Source organism: Salmo salar, chromosome 16 (assembly GCF_965601325.2).
Source record: "Salmo salar chromosome 16, fSalSal1, whole genome shotgun sequence".
Taxonomy (NCBI): domain Eukaryota; kingdom Metazoa; phylum Chordata; class Actinopteri; order Salmoniformes; family Salmonidae; genus Salmo; species Salmo salar.
Genome location: NC_138306.1, coordinates 86,767,501 through 86,793,457, shown reverse-complemented (window position 1 = coordinate 86,793,457; position 25,957 = coordinate 86,767,501). Strand labels below are relative to the sequence as shown.

At 44.6% G+C, this 25,957-nt stretch overlaps 1 protein-coding gene across 1 annotated transcript; it reads right to left on the bottom strand.

Annotated features, from left to right (window-relative positions):
• Window positions 1-11,944: 11,944 nt before the first annotated feature.
• On the bottom strand, window positions 11,945-25,744 carry LOC106574890 (gastrin-releasing peptide receptor). The gene is made up of 3 exons (XM_045696820.2): window positions 25,123-25,744; window positions 19,030-19,381; window positions 11,945-18,141 (listed from the first exon to the last, which is right to left on the bottom strand). The coding sequence occupies exons 1-3, from the start codon at window positions 25,536-25,538 to the stop codon at window positions 17,743-17,745; spliced, it is 1,167 nt and encodes a 388-aa protein (XP_045552776.1). The 5' UTR covers window positions 25,539-25,744; the 3' UTR covers window positions 11,945-17,742.
• Window positions 25,745-25,957: the final 213 nt, after the last annotated feature.

The window sequence follows — 25,957 nt, the reverse complement described above, 5'->3', positions numbered from 1 at the left end:
AAGCTGTAGACCACACTATCTATCTAGAGAGTTTTCATCTGTATTTTTCGTAGCTGTCTACATACCACCACAGACCGATGCTGGCACTAAAACCGCACTCAATGAGCTGTATACCGCCATAAGCAAACAGGAAAACGCTCATCCAGAAGCGGCGCTTCTAGTGGCCGGGAAATGTAATGCAGGGAAACTTAAATCAGTTTTACCTCATTTCTATCAGCATGTTAAATGTGCAACTAGAGGGGGAAAAAAATTCTAGACCATCTTTACTCCACACACAGAGACACGTACAAGCTCTCCCTCGCCCTCCATTTGGCAAATCTGACCATAATTCTTTCCTCCTGATTCCTGCTTACAAGCAAAAATTAAAGCAGGAAGCACCAGTGACTCGGTCTATAAAAAAGTGGTCAGATGAAGCAGATGCTAAACTACAGGACTGTTTTGCTTGCACAAACTGGAATTAGTTCCGGGATTCTTCTGATGGCATTGAGGAGTACACCACGTCAGTCACTGGCTTTATCAATAAGTGCATCGAGGACATTGTCCCCACAGTGACTGTATGTACATACCCTAACCAGAAGCCATGGATTACCAGCAAGATTCGCACTGAGCTAAAGGGTAGAGCTGCCGCTTTCAAGGAGCGCTAACCCGGAAGCTTATAATAAATCCCGCTATGCCCTCCAACAAACCATCAAACAGGCAAAGCGTCAATACAGGACTAAGATCAAATTGTACTACACCGGCTCAGACGCTCGTGGGATGTGAAAGGGCTTGCAAACTATTATAGACTACAAAGGGAAGCACAGCCAAGAGCTGCCCAGTGACACGAGCCTACCAGACAAGCTAAATAACTTCTATGCTCGCTTCGAGGCAAGTAACACTAAAACATCCATGAGAGCATCAGCTGTTCCGGATGACTGTGTGATCACGCTCTCCGCAGCCGATGTGAGTAAGACCTTTAAGCAGGTCAACATTCACAAGGCCGCAGAGCCAGACAGATTACCAAACGGATTGCGCTGACCAACTGGCAAGTGTCTTCACAGACATTTTCAACCTGTCCGAGTCTGTAATACCAACATGTTTCAAGCAGACCACCATAGTCCCTGTGCCCAGGAACACTAAGGTAACCTGCCTAAATGACTACCGACCCGTAGCACTCACGTCTATAGCCATGAAATTATTTGAAAGGCTGCTCACATGAACACCATTATCCCACAGATGATGCAATCTCTATTGCACTCCACACTGCCCTTTCACACCTGGACAAAAGGAACACCTATGTGAGAATGCTATTCATTGACTACAGCTCAGCATTCAACACCATAGTGCCCTCAAAGCTCATCACTAAGCTAAGGACCCTGGCACTAAACACCTGCCTCTGCAACTGGATCCTGGACTTCCTGACTGGCCGCCCCCAGGTTGTAAGGGTAGGTAACAACACATCCGCCACGCTGATCCTCAACACGGGGGCCCCTCAGGGGTGTGTGCTCAGTCCCCTCCTGTACTCCCTTTTCACTCATGACTGCACGGCCAGGCACGACTCCAACACCATAATTAAGTTTGCTGATGACACAACAGCGGTAGGCCTGATCACCGACAACAATGAGACAGCCTATAATTTGGTTACTTTTTATTTAACCGAGAAGGGCTCATTAAGATTTGAAATCTCTTTTTCAAGAGCGTCCTGGCTAAGATGGGCAGCACCAAGTCATTACACAATTACAGACAGACACCATGAAAAACTACAAGTAATCTAGTAAAATCCATAGAATTCACAAGAGTATAACAAAATCATAAAACAGCAAATTAAAAACATTGACAGGTCAGGGAATCAGCCTCAAAATCCTTCATCAGTGATTTAAATACATAAATCGGGACAAGTTCTTCCAATTTACAAGTATTTTGTAAGGCGTTCCAAGCCGATGGCGCAGAGTACATAAAAGCCCTTTTACCAAATTCAGTTCGGACATTTGGAACAGTTAGCAGGATAAAGTCCTGCGAATGAAGAGAGTACCCACCACATTTCTGAACAATAAAAATGCCCAAATTAACAGGTAGTAAACCCAAAATGGCTTTGTAAATAAAAGTATACCAGTGAATGAGCCTACGAGTGACTAGAGAAGGCCAGCCAACCCTGGTATATAAAGTGCAGTGGTGCGTAAGGGTTTTGCAGTTTAAAATAAATCTCAATAAGGAGGAAGTCAGAGACCTGACCGTGTGGTGCAAGGACAACAACCATACTACAGAGCCCAGAAACAGAGTATTTTACGACCGCCATAAAGCGGCCTGCTCCACCTCACCCCCTCTGGTGAGAGAGAGAGGGTGCTGTAGAGCGGACCCACTGTAACCTGATCCTTCACATCTTCACAGGACAGTTATGACACAACTTTGCTTGTTCTGCAGCGCTGCTCCAAAGTATCAACTTTGTTCTGCCCACTGCTACAATGTATCAATTTTGCTGGCTCTGCCCGCTGCCACAATGTATCAATTTTGCTGGCTCTGCCCGCTGCCACAATGTATCAATTTTGCTGGCTCTGCGCCCTTCTGCAATATATAAACATTGATCACTCTGCCCGCTGCCACAATGTATCAATTTTGCTGGCTCTGCGCCCTGCTACAATGTATCAAATATATAAAAATAACAACAGAAGACTGATCAGGGTCTGCATCCCCCCTCGCCATCATAGCTAAATTAGATTTAAAGAACTGGTGGGGGAAATAATGCATAGGAAGAGCAGACAGAGAGAAGGTGAGTGATGGCCTGGAAGGGGATTACGGCTGCCACACTTGATATGCCATGACACACACACTCTCTCTCTCTCAATTTCTCTGTATCCTTCATAAACACACACCGCTCTCTCTCTCCCACAAACACATACACACAGCTAACAACTTTAAAAATGTTAGGCACCAAACAGAATGTAAGGAGGACCAGAAAGAGATTGGTTTTTGATAGTTCAGGCTTACATTAGGCCTTACGTATGAATCCTACCTTTTGAAGCACATCTCATGAGTAGCAGAGCATTTTCCTTTCTTCTTGTACCAATCAAATGTGCCTACACCTACTGTCAAGTTACCATGTTGTTAGCTAGCTAGGTAACATGACTGAACAACGTTGTTTGTTATCGAAACAATCACTGTGGCCCGGGATTAGTTTTAAAACGGCCCGCGACAATATTTGTGAAATTATATCAAATGCATTATTGAACAGGCGCACACAATTCACGCACTTAGAGAAAATCCCTGGTCATCCCTACTGCTTCTGATCTGGCGGACTGACTAAACACAAATGCTTTGTTTGTAAATTATGTCTGAGTAATGGAGTGTGCCCCTGACATTCCACCACTGACATTATTGGCCCGGCGCATACAATAGACTAGTCTAGTTCCTGTTTCTTAAAAAATGTAATAGAATTTATAAATAAAACTGACTTTATAAACATTTTATAACAGGCGTCAGCTGGTTCTTTACATCAGTAGGGCTGAAAAATCTGGTAGTATCTTATGAAATGGTACTATGGTATTATAAAATATTGGTATCATAAGTATCATGACATTTTGTTACTGTGATATTACCATGATACTGGTATACCGTGCAACACTAATCTAAACCAAAGTAGATCATTTTAAGATTGTGCTATACAACATTTGGGGTCTCTATAAGCTTCCATACCAGGTCCTAAACCTAGCATTAAAGTGCATCCTTGTAGGTGTGTGGGCTAATATAGTCAAAATGCTTGCCTTGGGGTAAGTTTAGCCAATGGGAAGTTGAACAAATTTTAACGTTTTCTTCAAGGCATTATCGCTTGGATATTGTCAGGGATTTCTTCGTCGGAGGACGATATGGCGAAATCATCGTCGGGAAAAGATGACCAATATGCAGCGGAGTTGAGATGGTTCATTTGGAACTTTAATAAATTCCAAAACGAACATACAAAATAACAAAGAAACGAACGCACGATACACTGACAGTCCTGTTAGGTTTACACACACTAAACACGGAACAATCTCCCACAAATACACAGACAAACACACCCAACTAATATAGGACTTCCAATCAAAGGCAACACCACACAGCTGCCTTCAATTGGAAGTCCACCCCAATTAACTCAACATAGAAACAGATCAACCAGACTACACATAGAAATACATCAACATAGACCACAACTCAAAACCCGGAAATAATAAATCAAACGCTCTCCTAACTAACACACCACCCGAACCACATAAAACAAATACCCTCTGCCACGTCCTGACCAAACTAAAATGACAATTAACCCTTATACTGGCCAGGACGTGACAGATATGAGGTAAAAACAGGGCCTGGCCTATGTTAAAAGTGATTAAAAAAGCACAAAGTGTTTGTTAAGTGTTAAGCCTGTGTTAAAATATGCTTCAAATTATCAATGGTGTAAAGTACCCAAGTAAAAATACTTTCAAATACTACTTGAGTAGTTTTTGGGGGTATCTGTACATTACTTTACTAATTATATTTTTTACAACTTTTACTTCACTACATTCCTAAAGAAAATAATGTACTTTTTACGTCCATACATTTTCCCTGACACCCAAAAGTACTCGTTACATTTTGAATGCTTAGCAGGACAGGAAAATGGTCCAATTCACACACTTATCAAGAGAACATCCCTGGTGTTCTCTTCTCCAGTTCTCCTATTCTCCTACTGCCTCTGATCTGGTGGACTCACTATACACAAATGCTTCGTTTGTAAATTATGTCTGAGTATTGGAGTATGCCCCTGGCTATCTGTAAATAAGAAAATGGTGCCGTCTGGTTTGCTTAATATAAGGAATATGAAATTATTTATACTTGTACTTTTACTTTTGATATTTAAGTATATTTTAGCAAATACAATTACTTTAGAAACTTAAAAGTGTTTTTAAAACCAAATACAAAAAAGTATTTGGTTTTAAAAACACTTAAGTTTCTAAAGTACTTTTACTCAAGTAGGATTTTACTGGGTGACTTTTACTTGAGTCAATTTATATTAAGGTGTCTTTACTTTTACTCAAGTATGACAGTTGGGTACATTTTCCACCACTGAAAATTATTAAAAGACAAAAAAGCGATTTGCGATTGTGTTGAATTGTGTTTAGAAAAATATAGATTAGACAGTTTTAAAAAGTGTAGCTGAACATCAGTTATATCTCAGCTGATGCCCTGTGATGAAGAGCAGGACCAACAGTTGGTCTGTGTCTGAAATGGCACTATATATGCACTATTTTGGTAGCACTTTATAAACTATGTACTAATCCATTATAAATGCTTTATTGTGTGGAGTTATTATAAAGTGCTACCCGCTATTTATTAACAGGGCGCATAGGGCTCTGGTCAAAAGTAGTGCACTATTTAGATTATGGCGGAGATCGTTGTGGGCTATACTCGGCCTTGTCTTAGGACGGTAAGTTGGTGGTTGGAGACATCCCTCTAGTGGTGTGGGGGCTGTGCTTTGGCAAAGTGGGTGGGGTTATATCCTGCCTGTTTGGCCCTGTCCGGGGGTATCATCGGATGGGGTCACAGTGTCTTCTGATCCCTCCTGTCTCAGCCTCCAGTATTTATGCTGCAGTAGTTTATGTGTCGGGGGGCTAGGGTCAGTCTGTTACATCTGGAGTATTTCTCTTGTCTTATCCGGTGTCCTGTGTGAATTTAAATATGCTCTCTCTAATTCTCTCTTTCTGTCTTTCTCTCGGAGGACCTGAGCCCTAGGACCATGCCTCAGGACTACCTGGTATGATGACTCCTTGCTGTCCCCAGTCCACCTGGCCGTGCTGCTGCTCCAGTTTCAACTGTTCTGCCTGCGGCTATGGAACCCTGACCTGTTCACCGGACGTGCTTGTTGCACCCTCGACAACTACTATGATTATTATTATTTGACCATGCTGGTCATTTATGAACATTTTAACATTTTAACATCTTGACCATGTTCTGTTATAATATCCACCCTGCACAGCCAGAAGAGGACTGGCCACCCCTCATAGCCTGGTTCCTCTCTAGGTTTCTTCCTAGGTTTTTGGCCTTTCTAGGGAGTTTTTCCTAGCCACCGTGCTTCTTTCACATGCTTTGCTTGCTGTTTGGGGTTTTAGGCTGGGTTTCTGTACAGCACTTTGAGATATCAGCTGATGTACGAAGGGCTATATAAAAATACATTTGATTTGATTTGTTATACAGATGTCGGATCTTAACTTGATCAATCTTTTGTCGTGGAGAATTTTACTGCTGCATCAAAATGAGCAGTTCTCTTTCTCTCCATGCGGTGGCAGTTGAGTCATTGGGATCAGGGGTTGCTATCAAAATCATCCTCTCTCTTCCTCGCTGAAATGCCAGTCCTAGGTCCTAAAATGTATCTGAAATGCAGCCGTACACATCAACAACTGTCATTTTATATACCTTAATAACAAAAAATATATATATTGGTCTCCACTAGGCTATGACATCCAAGTCTCAAATGTATCCAAATTGCAGGTGTCGAGTAGACTAAACCTAAACTATATCCTACTGTAGCCTATCATAACTCATTACACAGGCCTATAATATCACATGGAAAGACCAGATGAAATTGAGCGTATGAGGCAGCTTACAGAATGGAAGTCACTGGTGCATGAAAGCCTGGGATTTCTTTGATCTACAGTATACACTGAGTGTACATAACATTAGGAACACCTACCTAATATCGAGTTGCACCCCCTCCTTGCTCTCAGAAAAGCATCAGTTTGTCGGGACATGGACTACAAGGTGTTGAAAGTGGTCCACAGGGATGCTGGCCCATGTTGACTCCAATGCCTCCCACGGTTGTGTCAAGTCTGCTACAAGACCATGGTGCTTGCCTACGGAGCTGTGAGGGGAACGGCACCTCCGTACCTTCAGGCTCTGATCAGTCCCTACACCCAAAGGGCACTGCGTTCATCCACCTCTGGCCTGCTCGCCTCCCTACCTCTGCGGAAGCACAGTTCCTGCTCAGCCCAGTCAAAACTGTTCGCTGCTCTGGCACCCCAATGGTGGAACAAGCTCCCTCACGACGCCAGGACAGCGGAGTCAATCACCACCTTCCGGAGACACCTGAAACCCCACCTCTTTAAGGAATACCTGGGATAGGACGAAGTAATCCTTCTAACCCCCCCCCCCCCAAAAAAAAGATATCGATGTACTATTGTAAAGTGGTTGTTCCACTGGATATCATAAGGTGAATGCACCAATTTGTAAGTCGCTCTGGATAAGAGCGTCTGCTAAATGACGTAAATGTAAAGTCCTGTGTGGCTTAGTTACCCTTGTGGCTCAGTTGGTAGAGCATGGTGCTTGTGGCTCAGTTGGTAGAGCATGGTGCTTGTGGCTCAGTTGGTAGAGCATGGTGCTTGTGACTCAGTTGGTAGAGCATGGTGCTTGTGGCTCAGTTGGTAGAGCATGGTGCTTGTGGCTCAGTTGGTAGAGCATGGTGCTTGTGGCTCAGTTGGTAGAGCATGGTGCTTGTGGCTCAGTTGGTAGAGCATGGTGCTTGTGGCTCAGTTGGTAGAGCATGGTGCTTGTGGCTCAGTTGGTAGAGCATGGTGCTTGTGGCTCAGTTGGTAGAGCATGGTGCTTGTGGCTCAGTTGGTAGAGCATGGTGCTTGTGACTCAGTTGGTAGAGCATGGTGCTTGTGGCTCAGTTGGTAGAGCATGGTGCTTGTGGCTCAGTTGGTAGAGCATGGTGCTTGTGGCTCAGTTGGTAGAGCATGGTGCTTGTGGCTCAGTTGGTAGAGCATGGTGCTTGTGACTCAGTTGGTAGAGCATGGTGCTTGCAACGCCGAGGTTGTGGGTTTGATTTCCACTGGGGGACCACTATGAAAAAATTAAATCTGAAAATGTACAGTATGCACTTACAAAGTAAGTTGGCTGAATGGCATTTGGGTGGTGGACTGTTCTTGATACACACAGGAAACTGTTGAGTAATGAAAAAGTAGCATTGCAGTTCTTGACACACTCAAACCAGTGCGACTGGCATCTACTACTCTACACTGTTTAAAAGCACTTAAATTGTTTGCCTAGCCCATTCACCCTCTGAATGGCACACAATCCATGTCTCAAGACTTAACAATCCTTCTTTAACCTGTCTCCTCCCCTTCATCTACACTGATTTAAGTGGATTTAGCAAGTGACATCAATAAGGGATCATAGCTTTCACCTGGATTCACCTGGTCAGTCTGTCATGGAAAGAGCAGGTGTTCCTAATGTTTTTCTATACTCAGGACATCTTAAGCTTTCCAGAGAACCTAAGATTATGAATCAACTGCCAAAACTGAGTTCAGTCAGGGATCTGGGATGGTCTAGTGGTTAGGGCAGCTGCCTTTACAAATAGGCCTACCTTGTCAGTGTGGATTTGATTCCAGCCCATGCCCTTCTGGCACAAATCACTCAATTTCCCTCTGACTTGATTTAGTTACACATTTCAAATATGGACAGATACCTTGACTGTCACGGGTGTCGTAAGGATTCGACCAAAACGCAGCGGGAACGTGTATACTCATCTTCTTTTTTTTATTGAAGAAGGAAAACAAAAATGAACACGTATACAAAAACAATGACGAAACAGTCCTGTAAGGCTACTAGGCTATACAAAGAACAACTACCCACAAATACCCATGAAAAAACACCCCTACTAAATAGGACCTTCAATTAGAGGCAACGAGGAACAGCTGCCTCCAATTGAAGGTCAAAACAATAAACTAGACATAGAAATAGAAAAACTAGAAAATAGAACATAGAAATACAAAACATAGAACACAACCCAAAAACCCTGACAACGCAAAACAAACACACCCCTGCCACGTCCTGACCAAACTACAATAACAAATAACCCCTTTTACTGGTCAGGACGTGACATTGACAAGAAATGACTGCACCAGACACTTTTAAAGACAGTTGTCTTTAATGGATAACATCAACAGGAAACTAATTAAATAATAACAGTAGGTTACATCAACATTAGTTTCCATTCATACAAAGTGTCGTGTAAATGCCACAGTAGATTTGCCGTGGTAAACGAGGAAATTCTTTATTTCAATTATACGGAATGCTTGTCAAATAAATAAATCACCCCCAGTCGGTCAAAAAGGACCAAGTTGTTCTGATGACAATACCAACCGAGGTCGAACATCTCTGGAAAGCCTTTGGTTGCAAGCAGGACACCGACATGGTCTTTTATGGAGAGGTGGTGACTGTATTGATGGTTTAACTAGTGTCATGGAGGGTTGCAATAGGCTGCAATACATTCTGTAGGCTACCCGTTAGCCTATCCTAAACTTGTTGTTTTTATGTAACCACTGGACAACGCAGACACTGAAGCCAGCAAAACTGTATCCTGCCTATTGCTTACCTTCAACATATAATAAAACAATTGATAAAAAAACAGATTTACCCCTTACAGATATGTCCATTTGTTATAATCCACATAAGAATTCACACAAGACACACTGTAGCCTGAACATAGCCTACAAAGGCTACTTGAACTGACGCCCAGTAGACGGTCTAAACATAGCCTGCATAGCCTATAAACACAAAGAGACTGATGGAACAGATCGGAAAGTTTAGCTTAAAATGTTGATAAACTATTACTTCTTCACATTATAATCATAGCAATGAACACGCGGTAATATGAACACGCCGGTAATATGAACTCGTGGTAATATGAACACGCGGTAATATGAACACGCGGGTAATATAAACACGCGGGTAATATGAACTCGTGGTAATATGAACACGCGGTAATATGAACACGCGGTAATATGAACACGTGGTAATATGAACTCGTGGTAATATGAACACGCGGTAATATGAACACGCGGTAATATGAACACGCGGTAATATGAACACGCGGTAATATGAACACGCGGTAATATAAACACGCGGTAATATGAACACGTGTTCCAAAATGCAAGTAGTGGGAAAACACTGGTCTAATGCCACCACATATTCCAGCAGTTTCATGTGACAGAGATGGAAATATATTAAAAACTCAGAAAGAGGAGATGTAAAATATTTGAATGTGAATGTCTGGCTCAGTTGACAGCCCCATTCATCTATTAAATCACTGTCCTGCACACATCAATGAACCATCACCCTGGCCTGTTCTCCCCCAGCTTCCCTGCACACATCAGTGAACCATCACCCTGGCCTGTTCTCACCCAGCTTCCCTGCACACATCAATGAACCATCACCCTGGCCTGTTCTCTCCCAGCTTCCCTGCACACATTAATGAACCATCACCCTGGCCTGTTCTCTCCCAGCTTCCCTGCACACATTAATGAACCATCACCCTGGCCTGTTCTCTCCCAGCTTCCCTGCACACATTAATGAAACATCACCCTGGCCTGTTCTCCCCCAGCTTCCCTGCACACATCAATGAACCATCACCATGGCCTGTTCTCTACCCCAGCTTCCCTGCACACATCAATGAACCATCACCCTGGCCTGTTCTCTCTCAGCTTCCCTGCACACATCAATGAACCATCACCCTGGCCTGTTCTCCCCCAGCTTCCCTGCACACATCAGTGAACCATCACCCTGGCCTGTTCTCACCCAGCTTCCCTGCACACATCAATGAACCATCACCCTGGCCTGTTCTCTCCCAGCTTCCCTGCACACATTAATGAACCATCACCCTGGCCTGTTCTCTCCCAGCTTCCCTGCACACATTAATGAACCATCACCCTGGCCTGTTCTCTCCCAGCTTCCCTGCACACATTAATGAAACATCACCCTGGCCTGTTCTCCCCCAGCTTCCCTGCACACATCAATGAACCATCACCATGGCCTGTTCTCTACCCCAGCTTCCCTGCACACATCAATGAACCATCACCCTGGCCTGTTCTCTCTCAGCTTCCCTGCACACATCAATGAACCATCACCCTGGCCTGTTCTCACCCAGCTTCCCTGCACACATCAATTAACCATCACCCTGGCCTGTTCTCTACCCCAGCTTCCCTGCACACATCAATGAACCATCACCCTGGCCTGTTCTCTCTCAGCTTCCCTGCACACATCAATGAACCATCACCCTGGCCTGTTCTCACCCAGCTTCCCTGCACACATCAATGAACCATCACCCTGGCCTGTTCTCTCTCAGCTTCCCTGCACACATCAATGAACCATCACCCTGGCCTGTTCTCTACCCCAGCTTCCCTGCACACATCAATGAACCATCACCCTGGCCTGTTCTCTCTCAGCTTCCCTGCACACATCAATGAACCATCACCCTGGCCTGTTCTCTCCCAGCTTCCCTGCACACATCAATGAACCATCACCCTGGCCTGTTCTCTCTCAGCTTCCCTGCACACATCAATGAACCATCACCCTGGCCTGTTCTCTCTCAGCTTCCCTGCACACATCAATGAACCATCACCCTGGCCTGTTCACGCCCAGCTTCCCTGCACACATCAATGAACCATCACCCTGGCCTGTTCTCACCCAGCTTCCCTGCACACATCAATGAACCATCACCCTGGCCTGTTCTCAGCTTCCCTGCACACATCAATGAACCATCACCCTGGCCTGTTCTCTCCCAGCTTCCCTGCACACATCAATGAACCATCACCCTGGCCTGTTCTCTCTCAGCTTCCCTGCACACATCAATGAACCATCACCATGGCCTGTTCTCTCCCAGCTTCCCTGCACACATCAATGAACCATCACCCTGGCCTGTTCTCTCTCAGCTTCCCTGCACACATCAATGAACCATCACCCTGGCCTGTTCTCACCCAGCTTCCCTGCACACATCAATGAACCATCACCCTGGCCTGTTCTCACCCAGCTTCCCTGCTCACATCAATGAACCATCACCCTGGCCTGTTCACGCCCAGCTTCCCTGCTCACATCAATGAACCATCACCCTGGCCTGTTCTCTCCCAGCTTCCCTGCACACATCAATGAACCATCACCCTGGCCTGTTCACGCCCGCTTCCCTGCACACATCATTAACCATCACCCTGGCCTGTTCTCACCCAGCTTCCCTGCACACATCAATTAACCATCACCCTGGCCTGTTCTCACCCAGCTTCCCTGCACACATCAATGAACCATCACCCTGGCCTGTTCTCACCCAGCTTCCCTGCACACATCAATGAACCATCACCCTGGCCTGTTCTCTCCCAGCTTCATAGTCGGAAGGAGGTGTGTAATTCCAGTCCATATAACAGGACTACAGTATGATGCATAGCCAATCACAGACGCCATCCTTTATTTAAGAGTCATGTTGGACTATAAATTGTACACATTGCTAGTTGGGCCATGGGGTGTGGGCATTCCAATGAGTTGGGTCCGGGGCTGTTGCAACGGAATCTGTTGTATTTATGAACAGTTTAAGGTACAATGTAGGTACGGTACTGCGTTGAAAAGCCTACAAACACCGCTTCCAGCTGTCCCCTGGTGGTGATTCTAAATATTCAATATTCATTCAAATCCTCCTGCTGTAAGATCATTTTCCTCCTGCGACAAAAATGGGTCAAATTAAGATCCGACATCTGTAGGGTGTCTTGGCCATGTGAAACATTGGTAAACAATGATAGCATCCAAAATGACACCCTATTCCCTATGTAGTGCACTACTTTTGACCAGGTCTCATAGGGAATAGTGCACTACTTTTGACCATAGCCCATAGTGAATAGTGCTCTACTTTTTGACCAGGGCCCATAGGGAATAGTGCACTACTTTTGACCAGGGCCCATAGGGAATAGTGCTCTACTTTTGACCAGGAAAAATCAGTGCACTATATAGGGAGTAGGGTGCCATTTCAGACACAGCCAATGACTTATTCCCAAAACCTCTAGGGTCTTACATTACAGACATTTAGCCAGTCAAGACACAGAAGCAACATACTACAATAACATAGACATTTTCAATACCCACATGAGGTGAGGAATTGTTGGCACAACACACTGACTTACCAATATAAAGGCACATCAACTGCATATTAACTGCACATATTGACCACATACATTACTGTACCACATTACTGAACCACAGAGCTGTACCACATTACTGAACCACAGAGCTGTACCACATTACTGAACCACAGAGCTGTACCACAGAGCTGTACCACATTACTGTACCACATTACTGAACCACAGAGCTGTACCACATTACTGAACCACAGAGCTATACCACAGAGCTGTACCACATTACTGTGCCACAGAGCTGTACCACATTACTGAACCACATTACTGAACCACAGAGCTGTACCACAGAGCTGTACTACATTACTGTACCACATTACTGAACCACAGAGCTGTACCACATTACTGAACCACAGGGCTGTACCACATTACTGAACCACAGAGCTGTACCACAGAGCTGTACCACTACTGTACCACAGAGCTGTACCACATTACTGTACCACAGAGCTGTACCACAGAGCTGTACCACAGAGCTGAACCACAGAGCTGTACCACAGAGCTGTACCACAGAGCTGAACCACAGAGCTGAACCACAGAGCTGTACCACAGAGCTGAACCACATTACTGTACCACAGAACTGAACCACAGAGCTGTACCACAGAGCTGAACCACATTACTGTACCACAGAGCTGTACCACAGAGCTGAATCACATTACTGTACCACAGAGCTGTACCACAGAGCTGAACCACAGAGCTGAACCACAGAGCTGAATCACAGAGCTGAACCACAGAGCTTTACCACATTACTGTACCACAGAGCTGAACCACAGAGCTGTACCACAGAGCTGAACCACAGAGCTGAACCACATTACTGCACCACAGAGCTGTACCACAGAGCTGTACCACATTACTGTGCCACAGAGCTGTACCACATTACTGTAACACATTACTGAACCACAGAGCTGAACCACATTACTGTACCACAGAGCTGTACCACAGAGCTGTACCACAGAGCTGTACCACAGAGCTGAATCACATTACTGTACCACAGAGCTGTACCACAGAGATGTACCACAGAGCTGAACCACAGAGCTGAACCACAGAGCTGAATCACAGAGCTGAACCACAGAGCTTTACCACATTACTGAACTACAGAGCTGTACCACATTACTGAACCACGGAGCTGTATCACAGAGCTGAACCACAGAGCTGTACCACATTACTGAACCACAGAGCTGTACCACATTACTGAACCACAGAGCTGTACCACATTACTGAACCACAGAGCTGTACCACATTACTGTACCACAGAGCAGGACCACATTACTGCACCACAGAGCTGAACCACAGAGCTGTACCACAGAGCTGAACCACATTACTGAACTACAGAGCTGTACCACAGAGCTGTACCACATTACTGGACTACAGAGCTGTACCACATTACTGAACCACATTACTGTACCACATTACTGAACCACAGAGCTGTACCACATTACTGTACCACAGAGCTGTACCACATTACTGAACCACAGAGCTGTACCACTACTGTACCACAGAGCTGTACCACATTACTGTACCACAGAGCTGTACCACAGAGCTGTACCACAGAGCTGTACCACATTACTGTACCACAGAGCTGTACCACAGAGCTGAACCACAGAGCTGAACCACAGAGCTGTACCACAGAGCTGACCACATTACTGTACCACAGAGCTGAACCACAGAGCTGAACCACAGAGCTGAACCACAGAGCTGTACCACAGAGCTGAACCACATTACTGAACTACAGAGCTGTACCACAGAGCTGTACCACATTACTGGACTACAGAGCTGTACCACATTACTGAACCACATTACTGTACCACATTACTGAACCACAGAGCTGTACCACAGAGCTGTACCACATTACTGAACCACAGAGCTGTACCACTACTGTACCACAGAGCTGTACCACATTACTGTACCACAGAGCTGTACCACAGAGCTGAACCACAGAGCTGTACCACATTACTGTACCACAGAGCTGTACCACAGAGCTGAACCACAGAGCTGAACCACAGAGCTGAACCACAGAGCTGTACCACAGAGCTGAACCACATTACTGTACCACATTACTGTACCACAGAGCTGAACCACAGAGCTGAACCACATTACTGTACCACATTACTGTACCACAGAGCTGTACCACAGAGCTGAACCACAGAGCTGTACCACAGAGCTGAACCACATTTCTGTACCACAGAGCTGTACCACAGAGCTGAACCACAGAGCTGTACCACAGAGCTGTACCACAGAGCTGAACCACATTACTGTACCACAGAACTGAACCACAGAGCTGTACCACAGAGCTGAACCACATTACTGTACCACAGAGCTGTACCACAGAGCTGTACCACAGAGCTGAATCACATTACTGTACCACAGAGCTGTACCACAGAGATGTACCACAGAGCTGAACCACAGAGCTGAACCACAGAGCTGTACCACAGAGCTGAACCACAGAGCTGAACCACATTACTGCACCACAGAGCTGAACCACAGAGCTGAACCACAGAGCTGAACCACATTACTGTACCACAGAGCTGAACCACATTACTGTACCACAGAGCTGTGCCACAGAGCTGTGCCACAGAGCTGAACCACAGAGCTGAGCCACAGAGCTGAACCACAGAGCTGAACCACAGAGCTGAACCACATTACTGTACCACAGAGCTGTACCACAGAGCTGAACCACAGAGCTGTACCACATTACTGTACCACAGAGCTGTACCACAGAGCTGAACCACAGAGCTGAACCACAGAGCTGTACCACAGAGCTGTACCACAGAGCTGAACCACATTACTGTACCACAGAGCTGTACCACAGAGCTGAACCACAGAGCTGAACCACATTACTGTACCACATTACTGTACCACAGAGCTGTACCACAGAGCTGAACCACAGAGCTGTACCACAGAGCTGAACCACATTTCTGTACCACAGAGCTGTACCACAGAGCTGAACCACAGAGCTGTACCACAGAGCTGTACCACAGAGCTGAACCACATTACTGTACCACAGAACTGAACCACAGAGCTGTACCACAGAGCTGAACCACATTACTGTACCACAGAGCTGTACCACAGAGCTGTACCACAGAGCTGAATCACATTACTGTACCACAGAGCTGTACCACAGAGATGTACCACAGAGCTGAACCACAGAGCTGAACCACAGAGCTGTACCACAGAGCTGAACCACAGAGCTGAACCACATTACTGCACCACAGAGCTGAACCACAGAGCTGAACCACAGAGCTGAACCACATTACTGTACCACAGAGCTGAACCACATTACTGTACCACAGAGCTGTGCCACAGAGCTGTGCCACAGAGCTGAACCACAGAGCTGAGCCACAGAGCTGAACCACAGAGCTGAACCACAGAGCTGAACCACATTACTGTACCACAGAGCTGAACCACAGAGCTGAACCACAGAGCTGAACCACAGAGCTGAACCACATTACTGTACCACAGAGCTGAACCACAGAGCTGTACCACAGAGCTGTGCCACAGAGCTGAACCACAGAGCTGAACCACAGAGCAGCTCTGTGGTACAGCTCTGTGTAACATTCTGTACATGGCACCAATTGTCATCCACCAATGGTGCCCAGCCCACATGGGCTTATAGGACACCATATCAAGTATCAAAAAACTACATTAAACAAATGTAATGCCTTTAAAAATGAAATGTGTAATTAGCAAACATGTTCAAATGCACAAAGGTACACATACTGTTCAAATGCACAAAGGTACACATACTGTTCAAATGCACAAAGGTACACATACTGTTCAAATACATAAAGGTACACATACTGTTCAAATACATAAAGGTACACATACTGTTCAAATACATAAAGGTACACATACTGTTCAAATGCACAAAGGTACACATACTGTTCAAATACACAAAGGTACACATACTGTTCAAATACACAAAGGTACACATACTGTTCAAATACACAAAGGTACACATACTGTTCAAATGCACAAAGGTACATATACTGTTCAAATACACAAAGGTACACATACTGTTCTATGTCGGACATCTATATAGCTGCTGTGGGATCTTGATTAAGGGCTCAATACAATCAAACAGGTCAGGAAACAGTCTCAAGTGATTCCAGATTAGCGGCCATTTCAAAGGGTGAGCAATTTCCCCACTCCCACCCGACCCATCTGCATTGCGCACTCAAACCTTTGATATCCCTTGGATCTTCTATTCCCTTGGTCCTACCATCCGACTACCAACTGTACCATCCACCTGTCTGTCTCACATTCTCTCCTCTTGATAGAGCTGTCTGTCTGTCTGTCTCACACACTCTCCTCTTGGTAGACCTGTCTGTCTGTCTGTCTGTCTGTCTGTCTGTCTGTCTGTTTGTCTGTCTGTCTCACACTCTCCTCTTGGTAGACCTGTCTGTCTGTCTGTCTCACATGCTCTCCTCTTGGTAGACCTGTCTGTCTGTCTGTCTGTCTGCCTGTCTGTCTGTCTCACATTCTCTCCTCTTGGTAGACCTGTCTGTCTGTCTCTCTCCTACTGTCCACCTCTGTCTCTCTCCTACCGTCCACCTCTCTGTCTGTCTCTCTCCTACCGTCCACCTCTCTGTCTGTCTCTCTCTTACCGTCCACCTCTGTCTCTCTCCTACCGTCCACCTCTCTGTCTGTCTTTCTCTTACCGTCCACCTCTGTCTCTCTCTTACCGTCCACCCATCTGTCTCTCTCCTACCATCCACCTCTCTGTCTGTCTTTCTCTTACCGTCCACCTCTGTCTCTCTCCTACCGTCCACCTCTCTGTCTGTCTCTCTCTTACCATCCACCCATCTCTCTCTCACACACTGTCCTCCTGACAGACGTGTTTGCCATGAATAAAGCTCAGACTGGCCACTGAGTGGTTGGTGGTCCTGAGGGAGGTCATGTGAGTGTTGTTCCTGTTCCTCCCCTGGCTCTGGGACCTCTTCGCCAGGGCTCCACAGCAACAACACAGCTGCTTGTTGAACTGCTTCTGGAAACTCTTGCTGAGCAGGTAGAGGGCGAAGGGGTTGACACAGGAGTTAGTGAAGGCCAGGATGCGGGCTCCCACGGTGAAGATGAAGTGGGCCATGGAGGTGTCCACTTCGGAGTAGTGGTAGGAGCGGTTGAGGTAGATCACGTGACAGGGGAGCCAGCACACAGCAAACAGGCCCACGAACACCAGGACGGTCTTGGCAAGGCGCTTCCTGGACTCTATCTGTGATGTTGTGGAGAGAGAGAGGTGAAGATTAAGAAAATAAAAGAGATGAAGAAGAAGAATATAGAAGAGATGATGAAGAAGAAAATAGAAGAGATGATGATGAAGAAGAAAATAGAAGAGATGAAGAAGAAGAAAATAGAAGAGATGAAGAAGAAAAAAATAGAAGAGATGATGAAGAAGAAAATAGAAGAGATGATGAAGAAGAAAATAGAAGAGATGAAGAAGAAGAAAATAGAAGAGATGAAGAAGAAGAAAATAGAAGAGATGATGAAGAAGAAGAAAATAGAAGAGATGGTGAAGAAGAAAATAGAAGAGATGAAGAAGAAGAAAATAGAAGAGATGATGAAGAAGAAGAAAATAGAAGAGATGAAGAAGAAAATAGAAGAGATGATGGAGAAGAAGAAGAAGAAAATAGAAGAGATGATGGAGAAGAAGAAGAAGAAAATAGAAGAGATGATGGAGAAGAAGAAGAAGAAAATAGAAGAGATGAAGAAGAAGAAGAAAATAGAAGAGATGATGAAGAAGAAGAAAATAGAAGAGATGAAGGAGAAGAAGAAGAAGAAAATAGAAGAGATGATGAAGAAGAAGAAAATAGAAGAGATGATGAAGAAGAAGAAGAAGAAAATAGAAGAGATGAAGGAGAAGAAGAAGAAGAAAATAGAAGAGATGAAGAAGAAAATAGAAGAGATGATGGAGAAGAAGAAAATAGAAGAGATGAAGAGAGAAGAAGAAGAATAGAAGAGATGATGAAGAAGAAGAAAATAGAAGAGATGATGGAGAAGAAGAAGAAGAAAATAGAAGAGATGATGAAGAAGAAGAAAATAGAAGAGATGATGGAGAAGAAGAAGAAGAAAATAGAAGAGATGATGGAGAAGAGAGACTCACCTGTCTTCTGACGTGCACGTTGCCCTCCACCGGCATATTATAGGCACTCCTGATCAGGCTCCTGGCGATGAACAGGTAATAGACTGATATAACCGACAGAGGAATGACATAGAAGATGAGGAAGGAGGCCATGGAGTGGATCTTGGGGTGCAGTTCACCATTGTGGGGATAGGGGGCACAGGTGATGAAGGTCTCATTGGTGCTGCGGATGCTGAACGAGCGGAGGTCTGAGAAGACAGCCTCGGGGACAGCCAGGGTCATGGAGAAGAGCCAGATCACTGCAGCCCGCAGGACGATCCTCGCCGGGGCGTTGGATGCCTGGATGTCCATGGGCTTCACGATTGCCTTGTACCTGGAGGAGGAGGAGGAGGAGGAGGAGGAAGAAAACACGTTCTCCTCAACTTAGGCCACCTGTTCAGAAATATGTGTGACGTATTATTCTTGATCTCTGCTTGCCTTATACAGATGTCCAAATGGCACCCTATTCCCTATGTGGAACAATGCAATATAAAGGCACCCTATTCCCTATGTGAAACAGTGCAATATAAAGGCACCCTATTCCTTATGTGGAACAGTGCAATATAAAGGCACCCTATTCCCTATGTGGAACAGTGCAATATAAAGGCACCCTATTCCCTATGTGGAACAGTGCAATATAAAGGCACCCTATTCCCTATGTGGAACAGTGCAATATAAAGGCACCCTATTCCCTATGTGGAACAGTGCAATATAAAGGCACCCTATTCCCTATGTGAAACAGTGCAATATAAAGGCACCCTATTCCCTATGTGAAACAGTGCAATATAAAGGCACCCTATTCCCTATGTGGAACAGTGCAATATAAAGGCACCCTATTCCCTATGTGGAACAATGCAATTTAAAGGGAAGAAGGTGCCTGTTGGGACACAGACAGTTTTCCTCTAACCATGTGCTATCCTTCAAACCCGATTGTTCTCCAATCAACTGTACATTCTTCTGTTTCTCCATTTTTCTTCATATTTCAATCCCCTCGGTTCCTTTAACTGTTTGGTAAAGAGCGCCATGTCTGCTACCTGAATTAATATTTTGTATTGACGTCAGACGGGACCAAAACCTGCGGGCTCTCCTTCACCGTAGCCAACGTGAGTAAAACATTTAAACGTGTTAACCCTCGCAAGGCTGCCGGCCCAGACGGCATCCCCGGCTGCGTGTTTACAGATATATTCAATCAATCCTTATCCCAGTCTGCTGTCCCCACATGCTTCAAGAGGGCCACCATTGTTCCTGTTCCCAAGAAAGCTAAGGTAACTGAGCTAAATGACTACCGCCCTGTAGCACTTACTTCTGTCATCATGAAGTGCTTTGAGAGACTAGTCAAGGACCATATCACCTCCACCCTACCTGACACCCTAGACCCACTCCAATTTGCTTACCGACCCAATAGGTCCACAGACGACGCAATCGCCATCACACTGCCCTAACCCATCTGGACAAGAGGAATACCTATGTAAGAATGCTGTTCATCGATTACAGCTCAGCATTTAACACCATAGCACCCTCCAAACTCGTCATTAAGCTCGAGACCCTGGGTCTCAACCCCGCCCTGTGCAACTGGGTCCTGGACTTCCTGACGGGCCGCCTCTAGGTGGTGAGGGTAGGTAACAACATCTCCACCCTGCTGATCCTCAACACTGGGTCCCCACAAGGGTGCATTCTCAGCCCTCTACTGTACTCCCTGTTCACCCATGACTGCGTGGCCATGCACGCCTCCAACTCAACCATCAAGTTTGCAGACGACACTACAGTGGTAGGCTTGATTACCAACAACGACGAGACAGCCTACAGGGAGGAGGTGAGGGCCCTCAGAGTGTGGTGTCAGGAAAATAACCTCACACTCAATGTCAACAAAACAAAGGAGATGATCGTGGACTTCAGGAAACAGCAGAGGGAGCAGCCCCCTATCTACATTGACGGGACAGTAGTGGAGAGGGTGGAGAGTTTTAAGTTCCTCGGCGTACACATAACGGACAAACTGAAATGGTCCACCCACACAGACAGCGTGGTGAAGAAGGTGCAACAGCGCCTCTTCAACCTCAGGAGTCTGAAGAAATTCGGCTTGTCACCAAAAACACTCAAACTTTAACAGATGCACAATCGAGAGCATCCTGTCGGGCTGTATCACTGCCTGGTACGGCAGCTGCTCTGCCCATAACCGGAAGGCTCTCCAGAGGGTAGTGAGGTCTGCACAACGCATCACCGGGGGAAACTACCTGCCCTCCAGGACACCTACACCACCCGATGTCACAGGAAGGCCAAAAAGATCATCAAGGACAACAACGACCCGAGCCACTGCCTGTTCACTCCGCTATCATCCAGAAGGCGAGGTCAGTACAGGTGCATCAAAGCTGGGACCGAGAGACTGAAAAACAGCTTCTATCTCAAGGCCATCAGACTGTTAAACAGCCGTCACTAACATAGAGAGGCTGCTGCCTACATACTGACTCAACTCCACCCACTATAATAATGATACAATTGATGTAATCAATTTATCACTAGCCACTTTATACTATTATATAATGTTTACTTACCCTACATTACTCATCTCTTATGTATATACTGTACGCTATACCATCTACTGCATCTTGCCATCTTGATGTAATGTATCACTTTTAAACAATGTCACTTCATATAATGTTTTCATACCCTGCATTGCTCATCCCATATGTATATACTGTACTCTATACCATCTACTGCATCTTGCCTATGCCGTTCGGCCATCACTCATTTATATATTTATATGTACATATTCGTATTCATTCCTTTACACTTGTGTGTATAAGGTAGTTGTTGTGAAATTGTTAGGTTATATTACTTGTTAGATAATACTGCATGGTCGGAACTAGAAGCGCAAGCATTTCGCTACACTTGCATTAACATCTGCTAACCATGTCTATGTGACAAATAAATTTGATTTGATTTGACTTTGATTTAAGATGTTAATTGGGAATCAACATTCCTTCTATTCTATTCCTTCTATTCTATTCCTTCTATTCTATTCCTTCCATTCTATTCATTCCATTCAATTCCTTCCATTATATTCATTCTATTCAATTCCTTCCATTCTATTCATTATATTGTATTCCTTCCATTCTATTCCTTCCATTCTATTAATTATATTCTATTCCTTCCATTCTATTAATTCTATTCTATTCATTCCATTCTATTCCTTCCATTCTATTCATTCTATTATATTCCTTCCATTCTATTCATTCTATTCTATTCATTCTATTCTATTTCTTCTATTCTATTTCTTCTATTCTATTCCTTCCATGCTATTCATTCTATTCCTTCCATTCTATTTATTCCATTCCATTCTATTCATTCCATTCTATTCTATTCTATTCCTTCCATGCTATTCATTCTATTCTATTCCTTCCATTCTATTCATTATATTCTATTCCTTCCATTCCATTCTATTCCTTCTATTCTATTCCTTCCATTCCATTATATTCCTTCTATTCTATTCATTCTATTCTACTCATTCCATTCTATTCCTTTCATTCTATTCCTTCTATTCCTTCTATTCTATTCATTATTTTCTATTCTATTCCTTCCATTCTATTCCTTCTATTCATTATTTTCTATTCTATTCTATTCCTTCCATTCTATTCTTTCTATTCATTATTTTCTATTATATTCCTTCCATTCTATTCCTTCTATTCATTATTTTATATTATATTCCTTCCATTCTATTCATTATATTATATTCATTATATTCCTTTTATATGTCCACACAGCAGATTATACAGAAGACACATTCTACTTTCAATAGGAGGTATCAGACCTACTATTTGAAATCTTTTAAATACACTACATGAATAAAAAGTATGAGGACACCTGCTCGTCCAACATGTAATTCCAAAATCATGGGCATTAATATGGAGTTGGTCCCCCCTTTGCGGCTATAACAGCCTCCACTCTTCTGGGAAGGCTTTCCACTAGATGTTGGGACATTGCTGCGGGGAATTTCTTCCATTAGTGAGGTCGGACACTGATGTTGGGCGATTAGGCCTGGCTCGCAGTCGGCATTCCAATTCATCCCAAAGGTGTTCGATGGGGTTGAGGTCAGGGCTCTGTGCAGACCAGTCAAGTTCCTCCACACCAATCTCGACAAACCATTTCTGTATGGACCTCGCTTTGTGTACAGGGGCATTGTCATGCTGAAACTGGAAAGGGCCTTCCCCAAATTGTTGCCACAAAGTTAGAAGTACAGAATCATCTAGAATGTTGTTGTATGCTGTAGGGTTAAGATTTCCCTTCACTGGAACTAAGGGGCCAAGCCCGAACCATGAAAAACAGCCCCAGACTATTATTCCACCTCCACCAATCTTTACAGTTGGCACTATGCATTGGGGCAGGTAGTGTTCTCCTGGCATCCGCCAAACCCAGATTCGTCTGTCAGACTGCCAGATGGTGAAGTGTGATTCATCACTGCAGAGAACACGTTTCCACTGCTCCAGAGTCCAATGGCGGCAAGCTTTACACGACGCTTGGCATTGAGCATGATCTTATGCTTGTGTGCGACTGCTCGGCCATGGAAACCCATTTCAACCCGACGAACAGTTCTTTTGCTGACAGATGATTTTTACTTGCTACGCGCTTCAGCACTCGGCGGTCTCCTTCTGTGAGCTTATGTGGCTTACGCTGAGCCATTGTTGCTCCTAGATGTTTCCACTTCACAATAACAGCACTTACAGTTGACCGGGGAAGCTCTAAGTGGGTAGAAATTTGACGAACTGACTTGTTGTAAAGGTAGCATCCTATGACGGTGCCACGTTGAAAGTCACTGAGCTCTTCATTAAGGCCATTCTATTGCCAATGTTTGTCTATGGTGATTGCATGGCTGTGTGCTCGATTTTATACACCTGTCAGCAACGGGTGTGGCAGAAATAACCAAATCCACTCATTTGGAAAGGGTGTCCACATACTTTAGTATATATAGTCCAGCTGTAGTGTTTTCTCCTGCATGCCTGGAGTGCCAGGTTCCATTGCACATTGAGGCAAGCTCAATCAAGCACAGATAAAGTTAATTGAAATGATCTCAAATAGAATTTTAACCTAGGTTTTGAAAGTATATGGGTAGGATTTAAACGGAGGAAACGTTGGAAGCTAGTGAGGAGAGGGGGGTAGCTGTCATTTATGAATTGATTATTATCTGCTAATGGGATCGTAGGCTAAATGAGAGACATTAGAGCAAAGACACAGAACATTGTAATAGGCTAGCCAGAGACTGTATCATTATATGGCTGACATGGTGATGGTCAGTCTATATAATGGATGTCTTCTCCTCCCACTCCACAGTGATGCACACTTTATGGTAGCGTTCCAAATGGAACCCTATTGCCTAGTGCACTACTTTTGACCAGAGCCACGTGGATACATAGGGAAAGGGTGCAATTTGGGATGCAAACTATATCATCTCAATTAAAAGGTTTGTTGTGGGAAGTTGTGTGGGAAGGATATAGCCTATGACCCCCCCACAACGCACAGGCACGCCCATACATGCAAGCACCGTTACTCATTTACTCATTCACTGTCACAAACACACACGCACACACACGAAGTCGCACGCTTATACATTTCTGCTCATATGTCAGATCAAATTTCTATGACTCTAGCACATCTCATATCTCACATCAAAGTATGATCCCACTGAACCGAATGCGTAATAACGCAACAGAGTAAATCAGATTGTATCTGCATTGTCTCAGTAGCAGCATGTTCTTGACAGGTTGTACCCATACCGTTGTTTAAATTCATATTATTTCCAGCTCGGTAGAGTTTAGCCGAAGAACCTCTCGCCCGCCAGAGATGCGTCCGTGGAGAATCTTCGATAAGGATGGCAAGCTATCCCGTTTTAAGCATTTTACCTAAACGACAATATGTTGAGCTAAAAGTAACTACAAGTCTACAACCACTTAACTATACAACTCTACATTCAAATACCAGATCAGTTGGCAATGGAATGTGTAGCCTATGGATAAGTTGGATAACTAAACGTCCATGTTGCAATATGAGTGTAGTAGACTAAAACATAAAGTGAAGGCTATTTACCTATCAGCAGACAACGCAGTCAGGGTAAAAACAGACACTCCGACGGAGGTGAGTTGGATGAATGGTATGAGTTTACATCCAACTCTCCCGAAGAGCCACTCGTCCGCGAGGTACCGACTGGCATCCACCGGCGCGCAAGTAACCAGGAGGACCAAGTCCCCGAACGCGAGACTCGACATGAAGAGGTTGGGGACATTCCGCATGGATTTAGAGGAAGACAATGTCTTGATCAGGGTTATGTTACCGATTAGTCCCACGACTATGATGACTCCATAAATGGCAGTGATGGCGATGCTGATGTAGTGGATGGATTGTTCCGAAGTGGCCCCTGTGTGATTACCGTGGTGCGCCCATTTGGACACATTCTGGTATAAATCCAATTCTTGGATAATATTAAAAGGTTCTTCGAAGGACATTCTCTCAACGTCCCATGTCTTGTTTATGGAGTCTATAAAAGTTTAAATAAAATTCGTTTAATTTGCCTTATTGATAGTCTCCAACTGGTGCGTAGAAAAATGCATTTCCACTTTGGAGAGTTTTACTCTGACGTAATAGGCTATATTTATATTATCCGATTTGAAAGTGTTCTTTCTTAGACGTCGTGCGCGGTCTACCTATGGTCCCCAATCCCAACACTGATTGAGGTGGGGTTGTATTGACTAGACCACGCGACTTCTACTGTTCTATAAATGCGCGTGCGCAAAATGCGCTTTTCTGTCCTCTTGCGCGCGCTGTGGGTCTGCGCTCTCTGTCAGCAGTGTCTCTCAAGAATAAATAAACCTTTTTTCCAGGGACAGTCTTTTTATTAACTTAATTTTAGCCCATTTGTTTACAA